The 19,443-nt window shown below is 43.4% G+C and overlaps 1 protein-coding gene across 2 annotated transcripts; it reads left to right on the top strand.

Annotated features, from left to right (window-relative positions):
- The first annotated feature begins 516 nt into the window (after nucleotides 1-516).
- Nucleotides 517-18,942, top strand: LOC147463271 (putative serine/threonine-protein kinase At1g01540). 2 transcript variants are annotated; one of them, XM_086487860.1, is made up of 7 exons: nucleotides 517-1,796; nucleotides 1,871-1,975; nucleotides 2,048-2,170; nucleotides 17,886-18,065; nucleotides 18,160-18,289; nucleotides 18,381-18,590; nucleotides 18,686-18,942. In XM_086487860.1, the coding sequence occupies exons 1-7, from the start codon at nucleotides 1,069-1,071 to the stop codon at nucleotides 18,758-18,760; spliced, it is 1,551 nt and encodes a 516-aa protein (XP_086343986.1). In that variant the 5' UTR covers nucleotides 517-1,068; the 3' UTR covers nucleotides 18,761-18,942. The 2 variants fall into 2 exon arrangements, with proteins under 2 accessions (XP_086343986.1, XP_086343990.1); XM_086487864.1 differs by having other exon boundaries at nucleotides 519-1,796; nucleotides 17,895-18,065.
- Nucleotides 18,943-19,443: the final 501 nt, after the last annotated feature.

The raw sequence follows: 19,443 nt of genomic DNA, 5'->3' as shown, positions 1-19,443 counted from the left end.
AGAGCACGAATCTCGCCAGATTCCATTTATTAAAAGAGGACCCAGTGTAGGGGCTGCACTACCAAAAAGTTTTTAGGGAAAATAACCAAAATACCCTCTAATTTGTGGAAATTCTTAAAACACCCCTCAAATTTCAAAAATTCCCTTGTATGTATTTTGGTTGGATTGTTCAAGGTTTTCTAATCTTTATTCTGTTCTGGCAATCGAGATCCTTTTTTGAGTGCTTAGCATGTAATTCGTCAAATTACATCGCAAAAAAGGGCACCTATTTTTAGAAATAATGAAGCAATTCATCTCCAAAGCCTACATAACCGACTCAAATTCTAGTTTTAGCATCTTGTACTGTATTGATAGACAACAAGTCTTCTTTTGAAAAGCTACACAAAATTAGAGAATTTTAATCTCATGATGAGCAGGGGTATTTTGGGAGCTTGTGGCGTGAAATGGAGAGTGACATCGGCTAACGACAGGCCGCCCCCCACATACACACACACAAACAAAACAAAACGCGAAATGAGAGAGAGAAGAACACGACACAGGTGGCGCAAAGCGTCTATGGTGACCTCCTTGCCCTTTGTTGCTTTCTCCTGCTGGCACGTCACAAGTCCCCCCGTAGTCATTCGCGGTGTCGACCTCGCACCAAACACGCGACGACCAGCTGCTTTACTCCACCCTTCTTCCCCATGAAGCTGAGAATGGTGTCTCTAGCCTCAATTCTGGCTATGGAATCTAGGCTCCTCCTTTGCTACAGAGAGCTCTGGCTATGGAAGCTGCCCCAGTCCAGTAAGTGCTGCTGCTATTAGTAAGTGCTAATTTGTCTGCTCTTTGCCAGAAAGAGCCCAGTGCTTTTACGTGATTTGCGTTTTCCTGCCAATGGGAGCTGTCGGGGCACAAATTCTGCCCCTCAGTCTTGTTGGATGCCGCCAGAGGCACATGTATCAGCAGAGAATGCACTTATTACGTACACATTCTGGTGTAATTTGTTGGCTTCCTTCGTACAACTCAATATAGCTCGGTGCAGCAGGGTTTTGGGCCATTTCTTCTCTGTTTGATCTCCCAAGCCTACTCATGTCCGACAGTACCGGATTCTTTGGCAGGCAATTGTCACACAGGACAGGAATTCTGGGGCTGAGGGTATGGGAAATTGTAGCACTTGGAGTGGGTGCATTCATTGTACTTATACTCTTCTTGCTCTCTCTACGGCTCAATGCATTGGCCAGGAGGAGCAAGTTCAAGAAGCAGCTTCCCATCTGCACCGTAAATATGATCCCTGCTGTTTCAAAGGACATCAAGGAAGTGGTGCATGAAACACGTGCACAGACTGTCTTGGAAGAACTGCCTTTACATCGATTGCCCCCTGTCGTGGTGGAGGATCATGTTATCTCTGCGGTTGACATTTTGGATGATGAGAAAGAGGTGGTCACTTTTGCCTATGGGGGAGACAATCAAGTCACAACCAATTTCCACAGCATCAAGTCGAAGACACAATATAATGTAGCAGTAAACAGTGTGGGCATGGGCCAGGAGTGGAGTCTCTTTCAACGTGCACAAAAGAATGCACATTCTCCATTTGCAGCAACAGCTAAAGAAAGGGCTGAAGGAATACCTGGTGGCGGCAGCACAGTGATGACTGAGCAATTAGGTTGGGGTAACTGGTACAGTGTTGATCAGCTAAAGCAGGCAACGAGCCAGTTTACCGAAACAAACATTGTGGGGAAGGGTGGATATGGCATCGTCTATCGGGGGCTTCTCCCTGATGCTTCTGTTGTAGCTGTCAAGCATCTGCTTAACAGCAGGTGACAAAATTGCGCCATTCTCTTCACTGTTTGTGCATCCAAATTTCTCAACATGCCAGTTTTGGTGGATGTAGGGAACAGGCTGAAAAAGAATTCAGGGTAGAAGTGGAGACTATAGGTTGTGTCCGGCATAAAAACCTTGTCAGTCTTCTCGGATACTGTGCTGAAGGTCCCCACAGGTGGGAGATATTAATTTATTTTTTCAGTTCTGGCAGTCTTTCTTGTTGAATGTAATGGCGTTCATTTTGCAGAATGCTTGTTTATGAGTATGTGGACAACGGAAACCTGGAGCAGTGGCTTCATGGCCCATTGGGTGCAGATGAACCTATTCCATGGAATGCACGAATGAAAATAATTATCGGCACAGCCAAGGGGTAATTTCTTCTCATTAAATGTGCAACTGTTTTTTACTGCACTCATTATGTACAAACTTAATACATTTGATAACTTCCTGAGGAAGAGGATTAAGTTACCTATCTTATTGCCATCAGTGCTCACATATGGAGTGATTTGGTTTTACCAATTGTATTTGTTAGGAAACATGACGTAGCTAAGTAGATAATTGAGTAGATTAGTTAATGGAGAGAGAGAATTTTCACACACAAGAGATTAGAGAGAGAGAGAGAGAGAGAGAGAGAGAGAGAGAGAGAGAGAGAGAGAGACACACGATATACGTGGTTCACCCAATGTGAGCTACATCCACGGGAAAGCAGCCGGTTAATGGTTTTAGTACTTCAAACAAGAAGTAGGTTACAAAGGGATTATACTCTTAATAGAGCTACCGCCTTGCTTCACTCTCACCGCCTCACGTCGCCTTGTGTAGATAAGTCCAAATCGGACCTTCCAATCCGCCTATGTGTGGCCGCCCTTGAGAAGACAAGTCTGCTTTTGAATTCGGCGACCGGCCATTGAATTCGACCACCAACCACTGGCCATTGACTTTCGACCACCGACCACCGGCCATTGACTACCTGCTACCGGCCAACCGACCGGCCGTTTTCCGATCCCTTTCCGGCCGCCGTTCGGCCATAATAACCGGCGCGAAAAGGAATATTCCGGCTCGAGATTGGGCGTGAAAATTTTGGTTTCGGGCGAGTGATTTTTATTCACGCACAATGGCTTCTCCTCATAATGGGGGCCTTACAAATGTACGTTTTTAATACAAAAAATTACAAGGGGTACATCAGGCTCCATATTTAGCAATCTTCTACTTGAAGACTGATCTCTAAACCAAACCTGTGATTGCTTTCTATCTTAGCTTCTTATCCTTGAGAATACCGATTGAAGATGAGAAAAAGCTCACTTTTCCTTGTTGACCACCTTTGTAAACATGTCTGCAGGATTTTCACTTGTATGCACCTTTCCTAGCTTTAGCTGTCCCTCTTCCAAAAGAGTGCGTATGAAGTGATATCTCACCTTAATGTGCTTTGTCCTTGAATAAAAAGCTGAGTTCTTCGCAAGATGGATAGCGCTTTGGCTATCACTGTACAAAACACAATTGTCTTGTTTGAATCCAAGCTCTTCTAAAAATCTGTGAAGCTACATAATTTCTTTGCTTGCCTCCGTCATTGCTACATTCTCTGCTTCCGTGGTAGAAAGTGAAACCACTTTCTGCAGCTTTGAAGCCCAATTTACTGCTGTGCTTCCAACCGTGATGACATAGCCAGTAGTGCTTCGAGTATCTTTGTCACCTGCCATATCTACATCAGCATACCCTTCTAGAAAATTATCAGTTCCTCCAAAATACAAAGCATTTGTTGTTGTCCCTTCTAGATACCTAAGTTTCCACTTCACAGCTTGCCAGTGCTCTTTACTTGGGTTGTCCATGAACCTACTTACAACTCCCACTGCATGTGCAATGTCTGCCCTTGTCCAGACCATAGCATACATAAGAGAACCTACCGTTGCAGCATATGGAACTTTAGACATATAGGCTATCTCCTCTCGCATCTTTGGACACATATCTTTGGTTAGTTTAATGACCAGCCAAAGGTGTAGAAACTGTTTTTGCATTTTGCATTGCAGACCTTTCTAGTACCTTCTTAATGTAATCTTCTTGAGATAGCTTATTGTCTTCTTCGTTCTGTCCCTTGATATCTTCATACCAAGTATCCTCTTTGTAGCACCTAAATATTTCATTGAAAAAGATTTAGACAGCTCCTCTTTTAGGTCTTTGATGTCCTGCATGTTAGCACTTGCAATCAGCATGTCATCAACATACAACATTAGGATGATGAACTTCCCATCTCCCAAATTCTTTGTGTAGACGTAGTGAACCGATTTGCATCTTTTGAATCCATGATCCAGCATCCATCGATCGAACTTCAAGTACCATTGGCTTGATGCTTGCTTTAAACCATACAAGCTCTTCTTTAATCTGCAAACCATTTTCTCCTTACCTTTTCCTTCATACCCCTTTGGTTGAAGCATGTATATTTCCTCCTCTAAGTCACCGTGAGGGAATGTCGTATTTACATCTATTTGGTCAAGATGTAGATCATGAGTAGCCACAAGGCTTAAGTGAAGCCTAATTGAGTTCATTTTTACAATAGGAGAAAATATTTCATTGAAGTCAATATCTTTCTTTTGAGAAAACCCTTTTACCACAAGCCTAGACTTGTACCTTTTCTTCCCACCTTCTTTTTCCTTCAGCTTATACACCCATTTGTTCTGAAGTGATCGCTTATCTTTAGGCAACTCAACCAACTCCCATGTTTGGTTGCGATTTAATGAGTCCATCTCCACTTGCATGCTCTTCATCCATTCTTCTTTGGATTTGTGATGCATAGCTTCTTCGTATGATTCCGGCTCTCCAGAATTTGAGATCAAGAGATGGTTGAAGGAAGGAACGAACCTTTCTGGAGGTCTACTTGCTCTTGTAAATCTTCGGGGAATAGGTTGAGGTTCCTCATTTGGTTGACGTTGTTGCACATTGTCACTGTTTGCAGTCCTTGAGTCTTCAATGTCCTCAAGCTCCATGTACTCATGACCTGTTTCTTTTGTTTGTTTTCTTTCCAAGTAATCATATTTTGTTCGTTAAAAATTACATCCCTACTCCTAAAGATTTTACCATCTTTAGGATTCCATAGGCGTTGCCCAAAGTCACCTTTTCCATGGCCATGAAGAAACTCTTTTTGGACTTTGCATCTAGCTTTGATCTTAAGCTTTTATCTATGTGCATGAAAGCCTCACACCCAAACACTTTGAGAAATGCATAATTCACCGGTTTACCTGTCCATGCCTCTTCTGGAACTCCCCCATTCAATGCCGTTGAGGGTGACCGATTGATTAAGTACACAGACGTACTTACAGCTTCTGCCCAAAGCTTAAGCGGTAGGCCTGCATGTAGCCGCATGCTTCGTGCTCGCTCCATGATTGTTCTGTTCATCCTTTCAGAAATGCCATTTTGTTGAGGTGTCCTTGGAATTGTTTGCCTCCGAATGCCATTGCTAGCACAAAGGCTTTCAAAAGCTTGGCTACAATATTCGCCTCCATTGTCAGATCTGAGGCGTTTAACCTTAGTACTTGTTTCATTCTCCACAAAGGCTTTCCACCTTTGAAATATGGAAAACACATCGGATTTATTCTTCATTACGTAAACTCATGTTTTCCTAGTTGCATCGTCTATGAATGTTACATAGTACAATGAACCACCAAGTGATGGTGTACTTGCAGGACCCCAAAGTCAGAATGAACCAACTCAAGTTTTTTATTTTTTCTTTCATTTCCAAAATTTTGACATTTTACCCTCTTTTGTTTACCATAAATACAATCTTCACAAAACTCTAAGTCCACTTCTTTCAAACCTGGTAGAAGCTTCTTTGTTTGAAGGATTTGCATTCCTTTGGCACTCTTATGTCCAAGCCGGTAGTGCAACACCGCACTGCACACCGCACTGTTGACTTCTGTAGTTGTTGCACAAGCTTAAGGTTGCTTGCTAACAGTACACAAGTAAAGTGTACCAACGCTTTCTTCCTTGGCAACCACCAAAGATTCCTTTGAGATCTTCCACCGTTTGCTTCCGAATGCAATGTTTTGATCTTCATCATCCAATTGTCATGTAGAGATCAAATTTTTGCGAAGAGAAGGAACATGCCTAACATCTTTAAACTTCCATTTATTTCCGTTAGCAGTTTTGACACAAACTGTATCTTTGTCGACAATTTCACAAGCTTCATCATCTCCCAAGTATATATACCCAAAATTACCTTTGGTGTAATCTTGGAAATGTTGCTTGTGTGGTGTCGCATGGAATGAAGCCTCGGAATCTACTATCCAGGAATTAGATACATTGTCTAATGAGAGAATTAGAGCATCTTGCTCCACGTTATCTGCCACATTGGCTTCCGATGTTGGCTTGTTGTCTTGAGATTCCGACTCCTTCTTCTTCTTGGACTAGCAATCCTTCTTGATATGGCCCTTCTTGCCGCAATTCCAACATTCAAGAATTGACTTTGTGCGTGATTCGCACCGCCTTGAGCGATCACGACCTTTTTGGTTTTTGAACCTCTCTTTAGGCCTTCCTCTTATTTCCACTGACAGTGCAGCACTTGATGATTCTCCTGTGCTTCTCCTTCGTATTTCCTCGCTTAGGAGAATACCCACAACATCATCAAACTTAAGAGTATTTGTGCCAGAAATAGAATTACTTACTGTCATCACAAGGCTGTCCCAACTATCTGGTAGAGACGAGTATAAGGAGAGTTCGCACTTCGTCATCAAAATTTATTTTCACGGATCAAAGGTGACTTATGTTTGTATTAAAGTCATTTAGGTGTTCTGCAATTGAACCATTCTCTGCCATCTTTAAATTGAATAAGCGCTTCATAAGAAATACCTTATTGGATGCCGATGGTTTCTCGTAGAAGTCGTCAAGTGACTTTATCAAGTCCTCCGTGGTCTTCATCTCCGAAACGTTGAAGGCCACCGTTGATGCCAAGCTTAAGCGAATTGTTCCAAGTGCCTTTCGATCAAGGACAATCCATGCTTCATCTGCCATCGTTGCGGGCTTCTTTGCAAGACCGTCTAGTGGAAAATAGAGGTCCTTCTGGTAGAAATAGTCTTTAATCTGCATCTTCCAATGTTGGTAGTTTTTACCGTAGTACTTCTCGATCTTGAGCTTCCCTTCCTCCGCCATTACTCCCATTCAATTCAATGAATCCTTTCCTTGAGATAATTTAGCTACGAGCAAACCTTGCTCTGATACCAGTTGTTAGGAAATATGACGTAAGTAGATAATTGAGTAGATTACTTAATGGAGTTAGAGAATTTTCTGTTAGGTGTAGCGGAATGAATGTTTGCGCTTTGCTCAAGATGAGTGCTCCGAACTATGCTCAAGGTTCCTTTTGTTCTTATAAAAGGTAGAGCCCTCCGTTCTTAATGAGAGAATGCTATGATCACAAATAAAGCGAATATACACTGTGCGTGTAAGTGTATGAGATTGAGAGATAGAGAGAGAAGAGAGTTACGACACCAGAGACGTTGTAAAAACCCTCCTCCGAAGGCCCCACTCTCGTCGGCGAGAGTGGCCTACTTATGATTGCACAATCTGGTACAAATGGTATGTATGCGACTGATGCAAGTCTAGGCTATGTGGACGACTACGACGGGGATGACGAGGCCGACACTAGGGCTGAAATCTGCAATCTTGTATCTGCTGTCCAAAAACGCTATGGGCTGAAATCTGGCTTGCTTGAAAACGCTTGGGAAAACGCTGGTTCCTTCTGTCTTTAAGGCTGAAAAACTGCGTCTATTGTAGGGCTGAAGACCGATGATCTTTGGGCTGAATCTGCTACTCTTTTAGGGCTGAATTTGCAGGTTTTCTAATGGCTGAAAATCGCTGCATGCTGAAAAACGCCAGGCTGAAACTGCCAAAAACGCTAGGTGTGCTGGTCTCTGCTGGCGATGGTGGCTGATGCAAAAACGCCAGGCAAGGGGGCTTTCGGGCGATGATCCCAATGTTGAAAACGCAATGCTGATGCAGATCTTGGCGATGATTCTTCTGGAGAAAACGCTAGAGGGATGGGATCTTCTTGCTTGGAGGGGGAAACCGCCAAGGGGTCTTGTTGAGAAGTTGCTTGCTAAGCTTGGCTCCTGTTGCCTCTTCTGCCATCTAGTGCTAACTTTGGTTTGCTTATATATTTTCTTACCCAAATTGCCCTACCTACTTTTGTTGGAAAGTCACTTAAATTAATAAGTGAAAAATGCCAAAAATAGGTAAAATAGGCTAAATGCATTGGAAAATTTCCCTGAAGGATTCTGATGGGAATGCTGATGATCATGCTGTGTGCAACCAGAGGATATGCATCTATACTAAGTGACTGGGCATTCACGGTCTACGAATAGACGCACAAAAGTGCCAGATCACTTCTAAATCTAGACTGACTGGACTGACTGAACCTTGGTCATGCTGTAGCTTGTCCACGGACACGTAGGGTTGGACTTGTCACGTGACATCCCCTCCTTTTCAAAGTGAGGTACTCTTACCGAACTGTATGGCGTCGAGGGAGATCGCCAATAGCATCCGGGATCGTGGAAGGGACTCTTCGCCGGCCCACTCTGATGTGTGAGTCATGCGGTACTTGAACTTCATAAAGGTCTGCAATGCTTGCTTCTTTGGGCCGCGCCGAAAGCAACCCAAAGTCTTCTTCGGTGCTCCACTTCGTCTAGAGTCATGCGTCTACCGTCTTCAAGAATCTCCGAGGCTGAAAATTCTTGAAACCACTTCCAACACAAAACCATTAATATACCCATTCCATGTAAAGTGAAGGGAAAAAATCTTGTCTTCTCTAAAGACTGTGTATGCAATGTAGATGAACATAGAGACGGAGTGACAAACCGTTCATCACAAACACGCAAACAATGAGATGGAATCTTTCTCTTCTGATTAGAAGCAATCAACTGTGGCAATTCACAACGGAAATGCCCATGCTTGGTGCTCATACTTTCATGTGCTCTTTCTACAAATGTGTCATGCCAAGGAAGAGACATGGAATGTGGCTTCCTTGAATGCATACTTTTCAACTTTTCATGAAAAATCCGCATACATTCGTGCTCATTCATGAGTGAAACGTGCTCAACGTACAATATGTCATGCCTAGGAAAAGGGATAACATAAAGACGCTGACTAAAGTACAGGAAACGATCACGAATGAAACACTCGTACAATGCATGCGTATCAATCATGCGAACACATAATACTTCCTATGAGGGTGCTTGGGACTTAGGCTCGAGAGCCAAGATTGGTTCTTCTTGAATGATCGAATTGTCCTGTGGGGGTTCTTTGGACCTCGACTCGAAAGCCAAGATCGGTTCTTCGTGATTGATCGAATCTACAACGAGGTTAGCTTCGCTAGAAAAAGCATCCACTAACACATCATTCTTATGAACAATCACATCATTTTCATGCAACTCATCATGCTTGTGAGAAATCACATCTTGATCATGCAAATCATCATGCTTGTCAGAAATCACATCTGGATCATGCAAATCATCATGCTCATCATTATCATCCAAATCATCATGCTTGTTATTCAAATCATCATGCAAATCATTGTCGTTCAATTCCTGTGTGTCATGCTTTGGAGAAGAAGAGACTGAGATAGTCTTCGTTTCCCAAATCTCTTGCATTTGTGCCTGAACTTGATAAAAGAGTCGCCATAACTCTTTGTTGTGTCGGTCGCTCTGTTCGGCCGCAAAGCGCGCTTGCTCACGCTCACGCTCTAAGTCAGCCTTTCTTTCTGCTTGTCTTACTTTGGCTTCCAAGCGGGCTTGCTCGCTCGCACGGGCGATGACTGCCATTCTTTCTTGGTACTTATGCTCTATGGCTGCGATTCTTTCTTCGCTTTCTAACTTCTTGTCCATCATCCTCTTGTCGAAAGCCTCCATAGGAGTTAGTGCAATCCTTGATGTAGATGGGGAAGGGGGAGCGTCGAAAAACCTCCTGGTGGGGAAAATTCTTCACCTCTCTCATGCTCAACACCTCCAAGCGAAGTATCCATTCCGCTTCGAGGGATGACCATCCACTGAAGTCGTGGGTTCTTGTGGGTTCTTGGGTTCTTAAGTTCACGAGGAACTTGGGTTCTTGACGGTCTTGAGGTCTTGAGGTCTTGAGGTTCTTGAGGTTCTCTTTCGCTTGCAAACTGCGTTTAAGAAGGATCTTCTCTTCACCTGAGTTCTACTCCTTTCCGTGGGCGCACCCCTTGGCGGCCTTGCGCTCACACCAAGGTTGCTTTTTTCCACCTCACGTCGATTGGCCGGCCGCTAAGTGCACGGTCAGCTCTCAATGAGTGAAAAGAGACACAAGGGGAGGCTGGACAAGCCCTTCTTTCCTGGGATTCCTGTCACTCTTCAAAAACACGATTAGGAATTGACACGCCCAAGCGAACTTGGGTTCGTGCGACCTCAACAAGCAAAAAAAAATAAAATTCTCGTGATTCTTGTGATTCTTTCCTTGAGTGATACAGAACACTGCCAAAGCTCTAATACCATTGTCAAGTGCAGCGGAATGAATGTTTGCGCTTTGCTCAAGATGAGTGCTCCGAACTGTGCTCAAGGTTTCTTTTGTTCCTATGGAAGGTAGAGCCCTCCGTTTTTAATGAGAGAATGCTATGATCACAAATAAAGCGAATGGACACTGTGCGTGCAAGCGTATGAGACTGAGAGATAGAGAGAGAAGAGATACGACACCAGAGACGACGTAAAAACCCTCCTCCGAAGGCCCCACTCTCGTTGGCGAGAGTGGTCTACTTATGATTGTACAATCTGGTACAAATGGTATGTATGAGACTGATGCAAGTCTAGGCTATGTTGACGACTACGACGGGGATGACGAGGCCGACACTAGGGCTGAAATCTGCACTCTTGTATCTGCTGTCCAAAAACGCTATGGGCTGAAATCTGGCCTGCTTGAAAATGCTTGGGAAACGCTGGTTCCTGCTGTCTTTAAGGCTGAAAAACTGCGTCTACTGTAGGGCTGAAAACCGATGATCTTTGGGCTGAATCTGCTACTCTTTTAGGGCTGAATTTGCAGGTTTTCTAATGGCTGAAAATCGATGCATGCTGAAAAACGCCAGGCTGAAACTGCCAAAAACGCTAGGTGTGCTTGTCTCTGCTGGCGATGGTGGCTGATGCAAAAACGCTAGGCAAGGGGGCTTTTGGGCGATGATCCCAATGTTGAAAACGCAATGCTGATGCAGATCTTGGCGATGGTTCTTCTGGAGAAAACGCTAGAGGGATGGGATCTTCTTGCTTGGAGGGGGAAACCGCCAAGGGGTCTTGTTGAGAAGTTGCTTGCTAAGCTTGGCTCCTGTTGCCTCTTCTGCCATCTAGTGCTAACTTTGGTTTGCTTATATATTTTCTTACCCAAATTGCCCTACCTACTTTTGTTGGAAAGTCACTTAAATTAATAAGTGAAAAATGCCAAAAATAGGTAAAATAGGCTAAATGCATTGGAAAATTTCCCTGAAGGATTCTGATGGGAATGTTGATGATCATGCTGTGTGCAACCAGAGGATATGCATCTATACTAAGTGACTGGGCATGCACGGTCTACGAATAGACTCACAAAAGTGCCAGATCACTTCTAAATCTAGACTGACTGGACCGACTGAACCTTGGTCATGCTATAGCTTGTCCACGGACACATAGGGTTGGATGTGTCACGTGACATTTTCACACACAAGAGATTATAAAGTATAGAGAGAGAGAGAGAGAGAGAGAGAGAGAGAGAGAGAGAGAGAGAGAGAGTACACACGATATACGTGGTTCACCCAATATGTGGGCTACATCCACGGAAAAGCAGTCACTTAATGGCTTTAGGACTTCAAACAAGTAGGTTACAAAGGGATTATACCCTTAATAGAGCTCCCGCCTTGCTTCACTCTCACCACCTCACACCCACCTTGTTGCATCAAACAAGAAGTAGGTTACAAAGGGATTATACCCACCTTTGTAACCTACTTCGAACAAGAAGTAGGTTACAAAGGGATTATACCCACCTTTGTAACCTACTTCGAACAAGAAGTAGGTTACAAAGGAATTATACCCTTAATAGAGCTCCCGCCTTGCTTCACTCTAACCACCTCACACCCACCTTGTTGCATCAATTTCACACTATTTAATGTGTGTAGAAATGGCCTCCTTTTATAGGCCAAAAGGGCTGCCCTCTCTCATGAGTGGCAGCCATGTGTAACCGTCCTTGTGTAGATAAGTCCAAATCGGACCCTCCAATCCGCCCATGTGTGGCCACCCTTGAGAAGACAAGTCCGCTTTTGAATTTGGCCATCGACAACCGGCCATTGACTTCCGACCACCGGCCAACCGGCCGATCGTTTTCCGACCACTTTCCGGCCATAATATTCCGGCAGAGCCAGTCTCAAGCTTGGGCTCGAGACTGGGCATGAAAATTTTGGTTTTCGGCGAGTGATTTTTATTCACGTACGATGGCTTCTCCTCATAATGGGTGCCTCACAAATGTGCTTTTTTAATGCAGAAAATTACAAGGGGTAAGTCAGGCTCCATACTTCATAGTATTGACGTTCTTACAATTCACGAGCACGCGTGAGACTAGACAATGCGTTCGCTTGCTTCAGGATCGTAGCAATGTATTCTGGTTTACGGCTTTCTACCTTGTGGTAGGCATGAAAATGTATGTTTAGCAATTGTGGAATACTTATGCACAATATCTGCGATAAGCAAAGGTGTTGCTATGCTCAATGTGTGCTGCCAAGGGTTGGGACACCCATCGTTTACCTCCTCAAACATCAATACATTCAACTCTGCGAGTGTCAAAATAGATATGTGGCCAAATTTCCCCAAGTCAAACATTGACGCATAAGTGATTAAATATGCTTCAGGCTGTATCTTATGAAACAGGAGAATTTCACCACAGTCTGGGTGTAAACCTCACCGCTTGGGAGCTAATTGTGGCTTCATGAGGCCTGTACTCAGGTACTTTAATCTGTTATTGAAGTCCACAACTTCACAAAAACTTGACAAGGGAGCTAGAATGCCTCTTTGCGGAGAGCTCAAGACCCGATGAGCCCCAAAGATTGGTTGTTGACCCGTGGGTCAATAGCACGACATAACTCAACAAAGCCTTATTTTCTGAGAGTTATGAAATGCTACGGATTATGGTTAAAAACATCATTTGTAATGAGTAGTTAGTCTAGTAGCAGAAACCGGGGTGCAATGGCACTTCCAGACTGTACTTACAAAGCCATTCTACCCGTGGAACTCTATTTTAGGTTTAACCTATGGTAGCCTTAGTATATAAGGTACCTAGGTCATTTAATAAGGAGAACTTTTATCATAATGAAAGAATTCAAGCGATGGTGTAGTGATAGTAGTTTTATTGGTTTCCTTTGGGATCCACTTCTGAGTGATTACTGGTTGTTTGGTTGATGCTGCTCGTTTGGGAACCCATACTTATCCCTGCTTTGTTTTTGTTTGAAGAGACTTCTTTGGGATCCACCTTGTCTTTGTGTGAGACTTCAACGATCTTTGCTTCAGCCCTTGTACTCTTGGTTGAGGACGGGATTCAGACTTTGAGAGTTGATACTTTAACTGTTTTGGAATCCAAATGAACACCTGACCTCTTTGTTCTTGAATCAACTTCTTTGGAACCTAAATCTGAGTTGCGGAAGCTTCTGACTTTGTAATTTTCTTAGCTGTTCTTGCATACTTTGATTGTTTTCCTTTTGGTGTTGGATCTTGTGGTTTTTCATCAGAGATCTTCATCTTCTTGATCCATACCTGTTTTTGGCCGAGCTGGCTCTTTGGTATCCAAATTTGTCGAACTTTTTGGTTTTGACTTGTTGTTCTTTGCTTTTGGCCTTCCTTGGTTATTACAGAAGTTGCTAGTGATACCTGGCTATCCATTTGATCTCGGAATAACCTCTTCCGGATCCACTTAAGAAAAATGCTTTCTTTAGCCGAAACTAAAGCAAGCAACCATCACACGAGTGTTAGTAGGATTACCTACTCAAGTCCTTGTGTCCCCAGCAACGGCGCCAATGTTACAGGAGCGAATCACAACACCTATAAAGTGCATGTAACACAACCTAGATCAACATAATGTCAATCGAAGACACAGATGACACGATAGGCGCATGGAGGCAATCTCTTTAGCTTGTCAGGTTTAACCATCCCACGCATACAACACTCTGGAAGGCTAACTAAACCACAATCTAGAATCTCACTGCTCTCAACTACACCACTCAACCCACATACACACAACCGGAAGAAAACTCACTAAACCATACCACAATGGTACGAAACTTAAGGAACACCATCCCCTCACTAGGATACACCTGTTCCAAAGCCTCTACACTCAAAACCCTCACTCTATACCCATCTGCAGAAAACGCGTATGAAGACGGAGCGACATTTTAAAGTGTTCGAAACTGAAATATATGAGTACCTATGCGTAGCTTATGTCACCACGATTCTGATGACTACTTGCACACAGGAAAAAAACTTCGTTTGATATACTTACGGCTGCATATTGTCAAGTTTAGATCTTTGCTCTTCGTAGATTTGTAGTAGTATTCATTTTTCGATTTCGTATTTAGCTTACCTGAGGACTTAAGAATGTGTTCCTTTAGAAGTTGTTGTCTGAAGTTTGATTTCTAGGATTAAGTTTTTAAGATGTCTTATCCTTTTTTGCTTAAAGTTGAGTACTTGTTTTAAGCCAAGTTGCGTCAACTTATTTTTCGCATGCCTTTTCTAAAAACATTTTGAAGTTAATAATGTTTTGTTTTATGTAGTTTTGTTTCGTAGCAGACAAAGTGATTTAGTTAGTTTATTTGTTTGTTTTCGTTTTTCTCTTTTCTTTTCTTTTCTTGTGCCCCTTGCTCTTATAGTTTTATGAGTGCTTTATTCCCTCTTATACTTCATGAGTTCAGACTATTCTGAACATATACTTACGCCGTAAATAGCTCGTAGATGCGTTAGTGCTTGTGCTCCGTTCCGCGAGGAATGCTTGGCGTTGTCGCGTAGCTCTTGCTGAGCCTAGCACGATGGTGTTGTCGGATCTCCAATGTGATTAACGAGCGGGGAGTTGTGACGGGAAGAAGCTTACGCTCTCTCTCTTCCTTCCTTACACACAATTGATGACAGCTTAAAACTTGGTTATGATAAAAGTTCTCCTTACAAAATGACCTAGGTACCTTATATACTAAGGCTACCATAGGTTAAACCTAAAATAGAGTTCTAGGGGTAGAATGGCTTTGTATGTACAATCTGGAAGTGCCATTGCACCTCGGCTTCTGCAACTAGACTAACTACTCATTACAGATGATGTTTCTAACCATAATCCGCAGCATTTCATAACTCTCAGAAAATAAGGCTTTGTTGAGCTATGCTATGATTCTCCCCAAGCGAAGCCAGATGAGCTACGAGAGCACCCAAGTGCCATCCCCCCCCGGGGGGGTCAACTTCACCTAAAAGGGGGTTGGGAAATGCATAATGGGAGACATTACCAGCCTCAGCGGACGCCACCTGTGAGCCGACGCCCTTCCAAGCGGGTATGGCATTTCCTAGGGGAAAACCGTCGGGTTTCAAAGGCAGTTTAGTGAGGTGAGCGATAAGTTACCTGGAGGAGGCAACTCCAAAGGGAAGACCGAAGCAAGTCCCACAGTACCTGGGCCTCTGAACAGAGATACTTGGTGGCTGTCACGCCCACCGAAATGGGTCTCTCAAGGGAAAAGTCATCGCCCTAAGAGTGTAGATAATTCTGGCCTCCCGAGTCCAGAGGAAACTAGTGACAAAAGCGTCTGCCTTCGGTTTCTCGGGGCATAGTCCTGGTCGTTCTTCTTGTTCACTTTTTATGGTGGATAAGGGGAGCGGCCAGGCTTGCCCCACCCGACTCCGAAAACAAAACAAAAAAAACTGATACCACTTTTCCTTCGAGCAGCATTGAAGGCCCATTCAACTGCACGTTGTTTAGCCCTGTTTTTTCTGGAAAGTGACTCTTGCAACAGCAATGCGCATAATGCATCAAACTTGACAACTTCAGGATATCCTTGAGTCATAAGTCTCCAAATACTAGGAAAAGTCTGGTAAGAATATGGCAAAGCATCAAGAACAGTTTGCACAAGGGAACTATTAAAAGTTGCTCATTTATATCCTTGACACCATCAAGGGAAGTGTCCATTTCATCTTCCTCATGCATAATCTTCGACTCTAGCGCTTTATGCAGCCATGCAATTTTAGCCTCATTGCGACTTGCATAAAGACCAACCAAAATATCCCAAGCCTGTTTTACAGATTTTGCTGAATGAATGTGAGGAGTAATAGTACGCTTACAGACAATGCAATCAATGCATGAGCATGCGCATCTCTTACATCCCAATGAGCTTTCTTAGCAGTAGGCAAAACAGTTCTAACAGCAACAATCCTGCCAGCAGAACGTGCAGCATCCTCAACATCGCTTGTATCCACAGAACCTGACATACATCTATTCCGTGCAAAATATTCCAAACACCCTTTGACACAAGGACAGGTTGCATCATGTAAGCCCACATAGGGTCCCCATCCAATCTGTCCTCAATAGCAAACAACTTGAGCACATCTGTGTTGTTGTCAGCCATAGCGAATGCCTGCACCTAATGTGAAAACTGCTTGAAAAGAGGAGAAACGAAGTGAGACCAACACGTCCTATATAGCACAATCCGTAGAAGACTGTAAGGGACCTATTATGCAGAAAATGGCACTGAAAGAAATTCTGCACAAAATAACAAAATTGCCTGCGCAGCACTCCTGTAGTGGAAACGGAGGCCGAAATGAACCCAAATAAAAAATGAGTAGACGTGTGTTGGCGACGTTGACGATTAAGCTTGGGAGGATGCAACCTGCTCTGATACCAATTGTTGGAATTAGGGTTGCAGGGAAACACACACAGCTTGGAGAAGACGAAGGAAGCTCAAGGCACACAACATCAGAGAATTACTTAGTGTGCAATGGAAAGATAAGATAGCCCTAGAGTGATGGGTATATATACAATGCGCGGGGGAAAAACCTCCTAGTGAGGGAAAAAATGCCCTAGTGGTCTTAAGTGTGTTCACACACACCGCTACCACATGTATATAGTAACACATGTCATCATTTTTTTTAACTCTTTGGATTTTTTGACCGTCCTAATTCCAAATCCGTTGTCCTTTTCCTCAGACTTTGAATGGAAAGCTGAGAACTAAGCTGCACTATCGAAAAGTTCACATAACTGAAAAGTTAGTGTAAAAATAGAATTTAAGCATAAAATACTTCTCCTTCTGCTAAATACAAGTCGCTATGTCAACAAACAATATTCATGCATTCACTTGATGCTGTTACGCATGAACGCCTAAATGCTCAAGCATTTCCAAAACAGCGGACAATGTAAGTTATCAAGCACTTTTTTTACTGTGTGCGTGCCTAAGGTGAGATCCATTTGTTCCATACATTTTGTATCCTTTTATGTTCTCTTCTATGAAGGTAAGATGATATACATGCCTTGCAAGCATGTCTACTCATACTTCCCTATTATAGGATGAAGCATGTCACATGGCCATTTTCATACTCCCCCACTTAGGGATGGAAGCGCGTCCACATAATCATGATTCCATAAACACAAGAACACACGTCCTTTTTCATAAATCTTACAAGTAAGAAAACATATCCAAAATTAATTATCTTTGAAATTCCTTTGATACATGGTTTCCCATATACAAAGGCCGATGACATTGAAATGCCAGGCTGAAGAACCTAGGTTATCTACAGATTTCGGGATTTCCAAAGAGGCAAGAGCATACAATCTGATCCATGCAAAGAATATCCACATTCTTGTTAAGAAAAATGATATAATACCATCTTTCTTAAATGTTTGCAAAGTTTTGACCTGCAAAATGGGTACAATCCAGCTTTTTCACATGAAATTCGCCATATGGGGTTACAACAGGCTTCTGACAGGCGGTGCTGCAAGTAAACAGAGGGACATAATTATACCATGCATGACACTTCATTTTTTGGGATTCCAAGGATTACCTTCTTCCATTGTTTACCATATGTTGGAAGCATTAATCCAATTTTTTATTAGGCATGATAATTGTCTAGTGGATGCAGGCTTGCTTATTTGCACGAGGATCTTGAGTCAAAGGTGGTTCATCGAGATGTGAAGGCGAGTAACATCCTACTAGATAGCAGTTGGAACGCCAAAGTCTCAGACTTTGGGCTGGCAAAACTGTTATGTGCTGGGGTGAGCCATGTGACAACTCGAGTGATGGGAACTTTTGGGTAACAAGCTAGTAATGCTTCATTGTAAATTATAGGCCTCATCTTACACGATGCCTCTGCTAGTATGGAGATGAGCCTAAGTTGTACTGTACAGGTATGTTGCGCCTGAATATGCGAGCACGGGTTTGCTGACTGAGAGCAGTGATGTGTACAGTTTCGGCGTGCTCATGATGGAGGTCATCAGTGGGAGGGATCCTGTTGACTACAGTCGGTCAACTCGGGAGGTAGCTAGCACAGTCATTTTTATCAAGGGCCGCCATGGTATCATGCGGAAATGTTCAATATTTACATCACCCATGTGGATGATGGTTGCAGGTGAATTTGGTGGAGTGGATGAAGAGGATGGTGGGAAGTAAGCGGTGGGAAGAGGTGGTGGACACGCGGCTGGTACAAAAGCCATCGGGCAGGGCTTTGAAGAAAGCACTCCTTGTGGCTTTGAGATGTGTCGATCCTGATGCTCTCCATAGGCCCCGCATGGGCCATGTTGTATACATGCTTGAAGCAGATGATTTGGGTTTCCACCATGTATGTAGCTTCTGGACAGATTACAGCTCTTCAAACTCCTTGTATATCCTTCTCTGTTCTCTTCTCAACCTGCTGCCATTTTTATTTTCTTGCAGGCTTGCAGGAACAGCCGAGGCCAGGAGGATGGCTCTAATAGAAGCTCCAATCCCGTAAAAGGTACTGGTGTTTGACAGAGAAGGGGATGGCCAATTTATCCATATAACACAAGTGTATATATTAGTGTAATGGGCTTTACACAGAGAGCTGTAGCGATATCCAGTTCTTGTGCTGAATGGACGATCTAGAAGAGAATGTAATTTTGAGTCCAGATGGGCATATGTACAAGACTGGTTAACGAGCCTTGATTTCTCCATCCCATTTTCTACCTTTATCACATGGTCAGTTGGTGTAGGTGTTTTCAAATTGCCATGGCTCCTCTAGAATGACCCACTCTTCTCTACATGATGTCAATTGTATGAATTAGATTTTTGGACAACTCGTCACCCCTGGAAGTCATGATCTAGCCATTGGAAAGCTAAGTTTCTCTTCTTAATCACCTTTTGCTTGGGTATATGGGTAGATATAGCAGGGATGTGGGGGTATTCCCCAGTCCACCTGGTGTACTCAACCTGTTGAACCAAGGTGTAGGCAGCAATCAGGATTCAGACCTAAAGTGGAGGGGACAATGAAGCTCCAATCAGTTCAGGGCTCTTTATTTGTTTCATTAGTAGTTTTCTTATATTCAACTCCTTGGATCTCCCCCAGTTTGCAATCAAGCTTGCAACTTAGGCTGGGTTTAGACTGCGCCCCCAAATGTGAGCCAAAGGAGCGTGGAGAGGACATGGCAAAACTAGATTGGCTCGTAAAAATACAG

This window comes from Adiantum capillus-veneris, chromosome 2 (assembly GCF_014529385.1).
Source record: "Adiantum capillus-veneris isolate H3 chromosome 2, ASM1452938v2, whole genome shotgun sequence".
NCBI classification, from domain to species: Eukaryota; Viridiplantae; Streptophyta; class Polypodiopsida; order Polypodiales; family Pteridaceae; genus Adiantum; species Adiantum capillus-veneris.
Note: the sequence above shows the minus strand (reverse complement) of the source record. Positions and strands in the feature narration are given on the sequence as shown.

Excerpts from the sequence above, each read along its gene's own strand:
- LOC147463271 (XM_086487860.1), top strand. The coding sequence starts at position 1,069 with ATGTCCGACAGTACCGGATTCTTTGGCAGGCAATTGTCACACAGGACA. Across the intron at positions 1,797-1,870 it reads AAGCATCTGCTTAACAGCAG|GGAACAGGCTGAAAAAGAAT; the intron begins GTGACAAAATTG and ends TGGTGGATGTAG. Across the intron at positions 18,591-18,685 it reads ATGATTTGGGTTTCCACCAT|GCTTGCAGGAACAGCCGAGG; the intron begins GTATGTAGCTTC and ends ATTTTCTTGCAG.